Here is a 12268-nt window from a genome sequence, read left to right as displayed (position 1 = left end):
CCACCACCTGCGTCTGGTCATCACTACCAATACTCCAGCTCCCAATCAAATCCAAACCATAAAAGCAGCCACCTCTCTCCATTTTTTTATTGGCCAAATCGTCCCAGCCCACTATTTGTTATAGAATCTTTACAGATTCAAAAACAGTTATCTCATTGGGGATCGCACACATTTAAAAACTTTGAACCCCCTCATCAAGAAAATGTTGATTCATTATCGCACAAATTTCAAGGGGGCCAGTATGTTCCGTATCCCAGATTAAGAATCTCCACTCTAATCACACGTGGTACATTTTCTTTGCCTGTTTCTAATCCTGGACGCATAGGAACCCGCTGTACCCGTGACGGCCCATAGATGGCGCTGCAGAGACAGCTAAGTGCACGCCCGGCGTCTACGGGAGAGACTGACAAGGGGCGGAGATTCGAGTAGTCAGCCGCGGGGGGAGGAGCCTAGAAAGGCCCGCGTGGTGCGCTGTGCGCGTGCGCAAGGCCGGGCACTCCCCCGGGACGTGAGGGCTGCTGGGCTGGATGACGTGGCCTGGCGACGTCCCTAGCGCTGCGGCCTCCCGGGAGCTGGCGCCCCCGAAGCTGCCCACGGCCTAGTCCCGGCGCGCGTGGACTTGTGAGCCGGAGCCGAGGACAGCGGTGGCGGCGGCCCGCCCTGGGGAACCCGCCGGGGCGCTGCCATGGAGGAGTGACGTGCCTGCGTCCGTGGCTCCGCCGCAGCGTGCGACATGAGGCGACCGCGCGGCCGGGGCAGCGGCGGCGGCTCCTGAGCCCGAGATGGAGGAGAAATACGGCGGGGACGCGCTGGCCAGGCCCGGCGGCAGCGGCGGCGGCGGCGGCCTCGGGCCGGTGGACGTACCCAGCGCTCGGTAAGGGACCGGGGCGGCGGCGGCGGGTCGCGCAGCACGGCCTCAGACTCACCTTCCCGGCCTCCGTCGGGTCCAGCGGAGCCCTGGGCCCCCGCCCTTTCCTGCCTGCCCCGGGCTGCCTGCGGGGTCCTGGGTTCCCGGGCTCTCCGGGCCCCGGAAACTTGTGCGCGGGGTCTGGGTTCCGGGCGGACCGTCAGCGTAGGAGCGCCGGCCGGTCGCTTCCCTAGAAACGGTGTCGGGGCTGTTTCGAAGTAGCGGAGTGACTGCTTAACCTTTCCGGCCCTGCCTGCGTACAGTAGTGGCGGGTCACCATCACCTCTCATGCGAGGAAACCGAAGTACAAACAAGTGCTTGCTGTACAGGTTGTAAACCAGCTTATCAAAAATCCCGCCCTGTCTCCGAGTTTTCCTTTTCTTACTTTTTGGAGGGAGGGGGCTTGTTTTATTGTCAAGAAATGTCTGCTCCTTGTAAAGGAGTTCAAACAGTACAGCAATTCATAGAGTAAAAAGTGACATTTTCCCTTCCCCTTCCTCTCGTCCTCCTAACCCATGAAAGATCAGGGGCAGGTAGGACAGCGATACTGTCCTTTGCGTTCTTTCCTAGCCCGTCCTAAGTCCTGAGGTCGTGTAAAAGGCTCGCAAAATGTGCCCCAGCAGTTTGGTTGGAACTGGTGTTCATTGCCTTCATTTTTAATAAGGTTAAGCTTTTCTGGTTCTTCAGAACTTCCTTTGAAGTTTAAAGATAATTTTAGTAATTTCATTACGACTGCATAACAGCGTTCCTAACATAACTTTTTTGTGGAAAGGAACGAATGCTCCATATGCCAGAACAGAACTTCAACCAACTGCATTCTTGTGGCAGAAATTTAATTTTCTAAGCTATTTTGAGCAACTGATTCTGTAAGTAGCAATATATCAGATGTTAGTTATTGGCCCATGAGGGGCTGGGGATTTAGCTCAGCGGCACAGCGCCTGCCTGGCAAGCGCAAGGCCGTGAGTTCGGTTCCTGGTACCGGAAGAAAAAACAAAACAAAACAACAACAACAACAAAAAATTATTGGCCCATGACTAAATGTAGTAGGGGATTCTGGTCTGGATGGCGGGATGCTATAAAGACCAATTCACAGATTGGACTATGAACCATAGATTAAAATATCACTGTTAAGTTTCCTGTTAATAATTCTAGTGGTTTATAGAGACTATGTCCACATTCATAGGAAATATAAGTACTGGGTTTAGGAATAAAGGATGTGATATTCTGTATTTCAGTTACTCTCGTGATAGAGTCTGGCGTGGTGTCACACACCTGTAATCCTAGTACTGGGGAGGCTGAGGCAGGAGGATCACTGGGTTGGAGGCCAGGCTAGGCTATGTGGTAAATTTAAGGCCTGCCTAAACCACACAGTGAGACCCTGTCTCAAAACACAAACAAAAAATAGTGCAGGAGGATAAAAGCCTCTGTGAACTTAGAAGGTAATAAAGCAGATAGGAGAGTATGGTAACAGGGTGTCTAGGTAGAGGGTGTACTGTTCTTGCAACTTTTGTGTAAACTTGAAATTATTTTTAATAAGTAGTTTTAAAGTTTTTTCTCAAGAGCTTATTGACAGGTAAATATGTTTAGCGATCCTTTGACATCTTCTATGTGTTATATGCTTGGCAGAGTTCTCCCTCTATTGTAATTTATTGTAGAATCTAATTCAACTCAGATTGGGCCTTTTTTTTTTTTTTTTTTTGTGACGGGTCTGGCTATGTATTTCAGGTTGGTCCTGAACTCACTATATAGCCCAGCTTGTCCTTGAACTCCCACCAGTCCTCCTGCCTCAGCCTCCCTCAGTGCTGAAATCACAGGCATGCACCACCACGCTCAGCCTAATTTTTTTTTTAATTCAGAGAACCGTAAGCAGCTACTGTGAGCAAGCTCAAGAAGCGGATATGAAGAAAGAAAAAAAAAAAAGGAAGCAGATATGAGCCCAAATTCAAATTGCAGTAATTCCAGGTTTAGAGAACTAAAGAATTCTCTAGCCCTTCACAAAAAAAAAAAAAGACTGGTGGTGCTTTTTATGAGGCTACTTAATGGCAAATAATGGCAAATAAGGTAGGGTGGTAGATTGAACACCCTGTGTTATCTAGAGAGGCCCAAGCTCAAAGGCTACTGCCCTTGTGTAAGAGCCTCCCTTTCTCCTCCACCCCCTCCCCTACCCCAGATTTTCCCCAGTGAATAAAACTTAATTTTTCCCTCCTTAACATGAGTTGGAAAAGAAAAAAAAAATGAGTTGGAGATGTCTGCTTATTAATATATAGATACTTGACCTTAGCCAGTGTTTCACTTATCCCCCAAAAGATATCATTAATTAGGAATTTAAATATCAGATAGTCCTTTTCAAAATTGTTTTGATGATTTCAAGTCTTTTGGATTTTTATAAAAAACTGTTATTTCAAGTATTTCACCTTAAAATGTTCCTTAAAATTTTTAATTTCTGTCATATTTTCTAGTTTTCTGTTTACAGGTCTTGTAAATTTTGTGGTGAGATTTATCACTATTTTATATTTTAATTCTCTTTTAACTGATGTGTTTTGTTTTTGTTTGTTACCATGAAGTGGAAGTATAGTTGCTTTCAATAAATGTTTATTAAAAATTTAAAAATAAATAAATATCAAATAGTCTAAAATGTTGATTTTTCTAATTTAATGATTATGTAGCAATATCAGAATATATACAGTTGTAAAATGTATGAATAATTCAAAATATTGTGTGCGTACATACATGAAGATACAAAGGAAGAGTTTTGGAAGGATGTACTAATTGATTGCCTATGAGAAGAAAATTTGGAATAATTTTATTTAAAACTTCCAGAATTGCTTTTGTAACCTGTATGTGTTTGTAACTTAAAAAGGGAACAGAGAAAGTGTCAGATAATAGTAGTACATCATCAAGAAGTAGTATTTTAGGGGAAAGGGGAGTGGGTCAGTACTTTACATAAAGTTAATGTTCCATCTGACTAAATCATGTTATTCAAGTGCCAGATTTGTTAGGTTTTGTTACTATTTTAGACGGAAATTATTTAGAAATTTATATATTACTCTTTTTTTTTGGTTTGTTTTTTGTTTTTTTTCCAGTACCGGGAATCGAACTCACGACCTCCCGCTTGCCAGGCAGGCATTGTGCCCCTGAGCTAAATCCCCAGCCCCTATTACTCATTTTCTTAAAACAAGTATATTAGTATAATTTGACCCTGAAAGTGTAACTCTGGGAGAGTGCTTGCCTAACATGCATGAGCCTCTGGGTTTGATCCCTAGCACTGCAAATTTTACAGATAGATAAAGAGAGAGATGGACATAGAGATACACATATAGATATAATTTTCCATTTCCTTAATGACTTCCTGTCATTAGGAGTATCAGCTAGTGAACTGAGCTTAAATGGAATACTGTCTTGACAGACTCCTTTCCAGTACAGGGCTTAGATTTTGCATACGCTGCTCTCGGTCCTTTGAAGTGTCTTTCCCTTTCCATACTTGGTTGTTCCTATGTAGTCCTCAATGTACGTTCTATATCTCAAACTCTGAAGATGTCCTTCGCCTCCCTAGTTAAAGGGAGCTGGACATGATAGTGCACACCTATAATCTCAGCACTCGCGAGCCAGAGGCAGGAAGATCACTTGAGTTCAAGGCCAGCCTAAACTACACAGCGAGACCTGTCTAAAAAAAAAAAATTAAGTTGCTGGTATTGTATATGTTCAGAGCCTATGATACCATCTGAGCTATAAATTCTTGGTCTCCCTTGCCATTATTAGTATGTTGGCTTTCGTATTTAGATGTTGTCAAATGGATGTGGCAGTTTTTTGATAAAAAATATTTTAGATACCTTTTAGATAACAGTTCTCTCTTCAAAGTGAAAATAAGGCAGGGATAGTAATTCCAGATACATCTCTGTTCAATTCCTGGTACCAAAAAAAAAAAACACAGATGCATATCCACCTCTTATCAGGAAGCGAAAAGGCTTTAGGTAAAGCTACCTCATCAGACTTCCTCTGGATTCACTGGCCACATTGGGCATCTGGCACACAGTGAGAAAGGGGTACTGAAGAATGGCTGCATAGCCCTGTGGGTAATGGCTATATAATGGGGAACAGATGACAACCCTCAAAAGTCTTTGGCATAAACTTTGATTTCCTGTGTGAAACATTTAAAAAGCAGGCTAAAGAGACATAGGCTTGACCCTACCCAGTTCTCTCTACTTCAGCTTTTTGATCTACAACTGTGAGGAATTGGGCTGGAGAATCTCTAATGTGTTTTCACCTCTTCAGTGTTAATGTCCTATTTTTTTCTAGTACATATGTTTTTCTTTCATACCTGGGTACTTGCTAGAGATTTGGTAGTTTTCCAGAAGCATTTGTTCCTGAGAGAGTGAAGTCTGGTTGTTGGGCTGTTAGAGCAAATGAATGAACAGAGGCAGAGTTCAGAAAGGAAACTACTTTTTTTCTGTTGTGGTGTTGTTACCATAGGTGAGGGTATTGTGTAGTTCCTTAAAAATGGCATGCCAGTCAGAAGTAGCCTGACCCTTCTCACTTCGAATCAAGAATGGGATGAGACAACCAAAATGGTGCCAAAAGGTGATTTGAAAAGTGAGGGGTGAAAGGGTATGGGAAGAGCTAGCTCTGCAGAGTGAACTTGGGCCGACCAAAGAGAAGAAAGGATAAAAGCAAGAATAAAAGTGCCGCTGTGAGGAGTTCAGGATAGAGGGTTCCTCATGGTGTCTCATCTTTTTATGCTGTCCACATCTTGTGAGAGCTCGAAAGAAGTTCCTTGAGGTTGTGGGAATTAATTTGATGCTGTTCTGGGATTCTGTGCTTGACAGGTCCAGCTTATTTCCCCAGCTAGCTTTGCCATTCCTCACGTCCTGTACCAGTGGGGTCCAGACAGGCTCCCAGGTTCTTGTGCTTAATGAGCAAAACATGGAATGTGGCACAAAAAGCAGTGCTTTAAGGTGGTAATGCATTCAGAGCAAGTGGGCTCACATCTGAGGGGAAAGTGGTGCAGAGCACTGAGGGCCTAAGATGAAGGGGCCTCAAGAGATGAACCCATTAACATATGCTGGAGGGGCTGTGAGGAAAAGGAACTCTTCTGCACTGTTGCTGGGAGTGTAGCCTGGTGCACCCACTGTGGAAATTGGTGTGGAAATTCCTCAAAAAACTAGGATTGAAGGTCCCATTTGACCCAGTTATTATTCCCCTTCTGGTTATCTTCTCAGAAGAATTAACAACATCATACTCCAGTAATATATGTGCACCCATGTTTATAGCAGCACAATTTGTAATAACTAGATCTTGAAAACAACCCAAATGCCCATCAACCAGGAAATGGATTAAAAAAGATGTGGTCTTTTTATACAATGGAGTATTACTCAGCCATAAAGAAGGATAAACTGGAGACTTTTACAGGTAAATGGATGCAACTTGAGACCATACTCATAAGTGAAATAAACCAGATGCAGATGTACAAACACTGTATTGTATCCCTAGTGTGAGAAGCTGAAAGAGTAAATAAAATCCAAAAGGTACAATAGATATTGTAAAATAGGAAGAAACTATTCAGAAGGAAAGAAAAACTGGGATGGGGGGAAAGGAGAAAAGAAAGAAGGGAAAAGCAAAATTATATATATACACATACACAAGATATACTACTAATTTATTTCATTGAAAAGGTTTGTGCTAATATTGTTTGGACAATTAAATGCCTATATCTTGTATTCTGAGTAACAAATTTAAAATGTAAAGATAATACACAACGTATTAACCACTGTTACCCTATTTTGTTTTGAAATTTCTTTTCTCTTTACTAAAAAGATACAGGGGCTTAAACTGTTACACCAGTTCTTGGTCGCCTCCCATTGGAGTCTTCCAGAGCATGATTGACAACATGATTGACAGGGTGCTAGGTCATGTCAGCTGTGTCAGCTATGCATGTCCTTTACCATAATTTACTCTCTTACAATTGGGTGTGTGAGATGTGGTCCATATGTGTGACCTTTCAGTGAGCTCCAGTGAAGAAAGGTTGCTGCAGGTCATGCAGGCAGATCTGGTGCACATGTGTCCTAGTTTAGAATTTTGGAATTTTCCGGGGCAGTGTGGGGGTGGGGGAGCCTTTGCTTTTCTTTGTTTGTTTTTCTGATACCAGGAATCAAACTCATGACCTTGAGCTTGCCAGGCCGCTGAGCTAAATCCCCAGCAGCCTTTGCTTTTGTTATCTCTGCCTCCATGTAGTAAGCCTTAGGATAGGATCACAAGTTGGCCCTTCAGCATTGTTCAGGTTCAGGTGAGTGGAGGGAAGCAGCTCTTACAGCCCCAATGGTACTGCTGTCTGTATTAGTACTGGGAATTGAACCTAGGGCGCTGCACATGTTAGACACTTTACCACTGAGTCATATTCCCAGCCTTTTTTAAATTTTGAGATAGGGTCCAGTAAATTGCTCAGGCTGGTGTGGAAGTCAGCCTCCCAAGTAGCTGGGGTCACAGGTGTGTACCACTGTGGCCAGTACAAAAACATCTTTTTAGTCTGTTTTTAGTTGAGTGCCTCATCCTTTCTTCTGCCTTGCCATCCAGACCTAGCCCAAGGCTAAGTCTCAGGACTCTTAAGGGTGGAGAAGCTGAACAACCTGAATCTGTGATCTGATTACTTGAAAGATTCCCTGCCCTAAGGTCTTCCTCTGCAGTTTGCCACTCCCTTGCTGAGCTGTTTGCAGGTCCTGAGCCTTTTCCTGACTCTGGAGGTCCTATCACCAGGCTGTAACCACAGCCCTCACTGCTGTTACTTAGCAAGATAGAGAAGAGGCAAATCTAAGACATTTACCTTTCCTTTGCTTCTTCCTATGTTATGGTCTTGTAGTTTCATCACAGATAGAATTTAGTTTCTTCTTCTCATTCTCCTTGTTTGTTTGGAGTAACTTAGAAAGCAGATAACAAGCATCCATAGGTACAGCCTATAACCCCCTTACCCAGGAGCCTGAGACAAGAGGGACACAAGTTCAAGGCTAGCCTGGGCAATTTAGCAAGACCCTGTCCCAAAACGGAATAAAAAGGGCTGACAATGTAGCTCAGTCAGTGCTTCCTGGGTTTAATCTGCAGTATCAAAATAAAAAAAAATTACAGAGTAGTGCTGGCAGCTCAGTTAACAAGGAACATTTTGATTTTCAGTTTGATGCCTTTTTTAGACTATATCTATACATTATTGTTCATACCCACATACACACTGAAACAAGGGGTCTATATACCAAAATGTGAGCAGTAGTTATGCAGATGGTGAGTTGTTTGGGATTTTTAAAACCATTGTTTTGTATTTATTTATGTGTATTTCTATGGTTTCTATAATGACTTGGATTACTGAGCTCCTTGTGGTATCAGTGATACTGAAAATTGTTTCTGCTTCTATTTTTCAGATTAACGAAGTTTATTGTGTTACTGTGTTTCACTAAATGTTTGAAAGCAGTGGGACTTTTTGAATCATATGATCTCCTAAAAACTGTTCACATTGTTCAGTTCATTTTTATATTAAAATTTGGGTGAGTATGTGGGGAGGGGTTCTCAAGATTTTTATTTCTTGGAAATCCTGTTTTAACAGTATGTTTAGGAAACTTCACATAGACTATTTTGTGCAATTCCTTCTGACATGTATTTGATAAGTTTTTAAAATAGAATACCCAAGGATAGAAGCAAATGAGAAAAGGGATTGTTGTACTCTTAATCACTTGCCAGAAATATAGACTTTTGCTTTAGTTTGTGTTAGTGAGATGTTTGCACAGTTTTTTGTTTCTGAGACAAGGTCTTGGTATGTAGTGCAGGCTGGCTTTAAACTCACTGTATAGCCCACACTGGCTTTGAACTCATGGTCTTCCAGTCTTGGCCTCCCAAATTCTGGGACTACAGGCTTTCGCCACCACCCAGTACAGAGTTCTTTCAATATCTGGTTTAGTAGAGGACAACTGGATTCTCATGTCTGCTTCAGCAGTCTGTTGCAGTATCTCATATCATCTGTTTTCTGAAAAACTCCACTGTACAGTAAGTACACTCTTTAGAGAATAAGAATAAAAAGAATGTTTAGTATTTGGCATGGTGGCACACACTTCTAATCTTAGCACTCAGAAAGCTGAGGCAGGAGGATTGCTGTGACTTCAAGGCCAGCCTGGGCTACATAGTTCAAGGACAGCTGGAACTACTCAGCAAGACCTGCTCAGGAAAAAAGAAAAAACTTGTTGACTTTGCAGATTCCCTGAAAGGGTTTTGAGGATCCTAAGAATTTCCAATCGTTGAGGAGGCACAAACTGTTGTCTGTGTCTTAGCACAGGTGTTCCTTATTTCCTAAACTATGCAGGGCACTGTTCACTGAACAGTCCCTGCATAGTACAGGGTCCTCATATGAACTTTACATTCTATGTGCAATAAGAAATTCTTCCTAAATAGAGATTTCTGGACTTTGAGATTGATGATGACCACTGTCTGTGCTAATAAAAATCTATTAAAGACTCTTGGGAGCCGGGCATGGTGGTGCACGTGCGTAATCCCAGCACTCAGGAGGCTGAGGCAGGAGGATCATTGTTGTGAGTTTGAGACCAGCCTGGGCTACAAGGTGAGCACAAGGCCAGCTTGAATGGCTTAGTGAGACCCTGTCTCAAAAGAAAAAAAACTCTTGAGAGTAGAATTTCAGGAATTTGGGATTTTTTTTTTCTTTTTTCTTTTTGAGATAGGGTTTTGCTATGCACTTCAGGCTGGTCTTGAACTCACAGCATCCTTCTGCCTCAGGCTCCCAAGTGCTGTGCACCACCACACCTGGCTCTGGGAGAGAGTCTTGACTAGGAAATTTTAAGCAGTTATATACATTTTTATATAACTGTTTTTAGCAGTCTGGAAAATAGGGACATATAATTGGTAATTCCTTCATTTGTATTGGTTAAAGATTTGTTACTGAATTTTAAGAAAATAGGAATGTTTTTGTGTAGTATTTCAGGGTATTAAAAAAAAATGTATTTTTTTTTTGTATTAAAAAATATTGAGTGGTGGAAATCCCAGCACTCAGGAGGCTGAGGCAGAAGGATCACTGTGGTTCAAGACCAGCCTGGGCTACACAGTGAATTCAAGACTAGCCTGAACTATATAGGGAGACCTGGTCTCAAAAAAAAGAAAAGAAAAATTGAATCACCTTTACTTGTGGGGTTTGTGAACTGGTTTTGAAGGTATTTATAAAAGAGTTCCTAAGATGTTGTCATGGAAACCTTATTACATTTAGTATGGTTCTTCATCCAGTATAGTTCTTTAGAGGATGGCATGCCTTTCAAGTTCTGGTATATTTGTTTAAAATAAGTTCCTTAAAAATCAATCTTGGGCTGGTGATTTAGCTTAGTGGTGTAGTGCCTGCCTGGCAAACATGAGGTCCTGAATTTAATTCCCACTACCCAAAAAACAAAAAATCTAGGCAGGGCATGGTGGCACAGGTCTATAATCCCAGCACTCAGGAGGCTGCGGCAGAAGGATCATCGTGACTTCGAGGCCAGCCTGGGCTACAAAGTGAGCTCAAGGCCAGCCTGCACTGCGTAGTGAGACCCTGTCTCAAAAAAAAAAAAAAAAATCACATCTTGTATTTAATACTGATTAATATTAATCCTACTTGTTTCAATATTTATAGGACTGCATTTCTTATGGTTTTGTTTCAAAAGCCGTTTTCTTCTGGGAAGTCGATTACCAAACACCAGGTGAGTTTTTCTCAGAATCATTTATTCCTAGCAGCTTCCCATTCAGTGGACCAGAATACTATGCTTATTTGTTGATTGAGAATACTTAAGGAATTCTTTAAATGCACAGCAGAAAATTTCCAGAGTCCACATGCTTTTTACTTGTCTTTTCTGAATTGAGGCTTCAAGAGTAAATTATAAAATAGCAACACAGGCCAGCTATGGTGCCTCACGCCTGTAATCCCAGCATTTGTGAGGCTGAGACAAGAGGATCACCACCGTGTCAAGGCCAGCCTGAACTACAATAGCAAGACCCTGTCTCAAAAAAAAAAACAAAAATAAGAGAAAATGCCAAGATAATGGGATGTTTTAAAAAGTGGAAGAGAGCAGAAAATTGTAGAAGCATATATGCTGTTGTTTTAGTAGAGGCTTCTCATTCTGCAAGATGCACACATTGGATATGAGGCTGCCTGTGGCCCCAGTACAGTATAAATGTCACTGCGAAGCAGATAGGGTTAAGTGTGAGGCTGCATGAGTCAGATGGATTCATGCTCTGTCTTAATACTATTTTGAGCAAGTTACTTAATTCCCTTCTGCCTTAATTTGCTCACCTATAAGTTAGAGATAATAACAACTTTCTAGCGGAGGGGTGAGTGATAACAAATGTCTGTATGTGAAGTCCTTAGAACGGTACCTATTGTATAAGAAGGGCGCGGTGCATCACTTTCATCATCATTGTCATCAGCAGCTGGGTTCTGAGCTTCATGCCCAAAACACCCCACATTCTGCATGATCGCTTTACACTGTGTGCCTCATCGGGCAGCATTTGTGCTTACCGTATGTTTGCACTGTGCAGAGTTAGAAACCTGTAGTGTAGTGGGATTTTTTTCATTAGATGATAAATTTAAGGGTACTGTTTTAGAGACAAAGAGTATTTTTAGAATAGTATTAATATTTTAAACCCCATCTTTAAGTTTCTGTTTTCAAATAACTGGAACACTGAATTCCTAATGGAAAAAAGTTTGAAGACTAACTATTAGGTATTCCTAGAAACTACTGAGAAACTGAGAAAACAGAAAATATACTCTGTAGAAAAAGATTTCAAGATCTAGAAACATACAAGAATATAAAAGTTTGAAACAGTACTGTCTTGCAAATCTAGAGTTCGTCAGTAGGGATATTAGTGTTTTTCTATTTAATTATTTACACTTTAAAATATCTGTGATACCATATCATCTTCCCGTTTGTTATAAGGTTGAGATACTTAGCAAAACATATGTGACTGAAACTTTTTTTATTTCCATTTGTAGTGGATCAAAATATTTAAACATGCAGTTGCTGGGTGTATCATTTCACTCTTGTGGTTTTTTGGCCTTACTCTTTGTGGACCACTAAGGTAAATAAAAAAGCATATTTTGAATGTTTATATTTCTTCATTGTGAATATTAATTTTGCTCTATGTTTTATATCACATACTTACTTGTACAAATGCTTCTATTATTTCTATAGCCTTGGATGGGACTCAACAGAGAGAGCCAGCGAAAAAACCTGTTTAGTTTTATGAACTAATTCTGTGGTGAATACCATTAATGTATTTATTATCTGTCACAACTGTTTAGCAGTTAAGAATCCAAAAGTTTCAGAAAATTTTTAATGTAAGTGGCTTTTTTTTTTT

At 41.4% G+C, this 12268-nt stretch overlaps 1 protein-coding gene across 2 annotated transcripts in view; it reads left to right on the top strand.

The window, feature by feature from the left end:
* Positions 1–464: 464 nt before the first annotated feature.
* Positions 465–12268, top strand: part of Slc30a5 (solute carrier family 30 (zinc transporter), member 5) — a 37433-nt gene continuing 25629 nt past the window's right edge. The window contains exons 1-4 of one of the 2 annotated variants that reach the window (XM_005392594.2): positions 465–874; positions 8308–8430; positions 10548–10614; positions 11904–11989. In XM_005392594.2, the coding sequence (XP_005392651.1) occupies positions 783–874; positions 8308–8430; positions 10548–10614; positions 11904–11989 (368 nt within the window). In that variant the 5' untranslated portion in view covers positions 465–782. Of the gene's footprint in view, positions 875–8307; positions 8431–10547; positions 10615–11903; positions 11990–12134; positions 12249–12268 lie in introns of those variants that run through there. The other variant, XM_013518421.1, reaches the window with a different exon arrangement.

The sequence above is a fragment of the Chinchilla lanigera genome, unplaced genomic scaffold (assembly GCF_000276665.1).
Source record: "Chinchilla lanigera isolate Chin_1 unplaced genomic scaffold, ChiLan1.0 scaffold00045, whole genome shotgun sequence".
NCBI classification, from domain to species: domain Eukaryota; kingdom Metazoa; phylum Chordata; class Mammalia; order Rodentia; family Chinchillidae; genus Chinchilla; species Chinchilla lanigera.
This window is presented reverse-complemented; position numbering and strand designations above follow the sequence as displayed.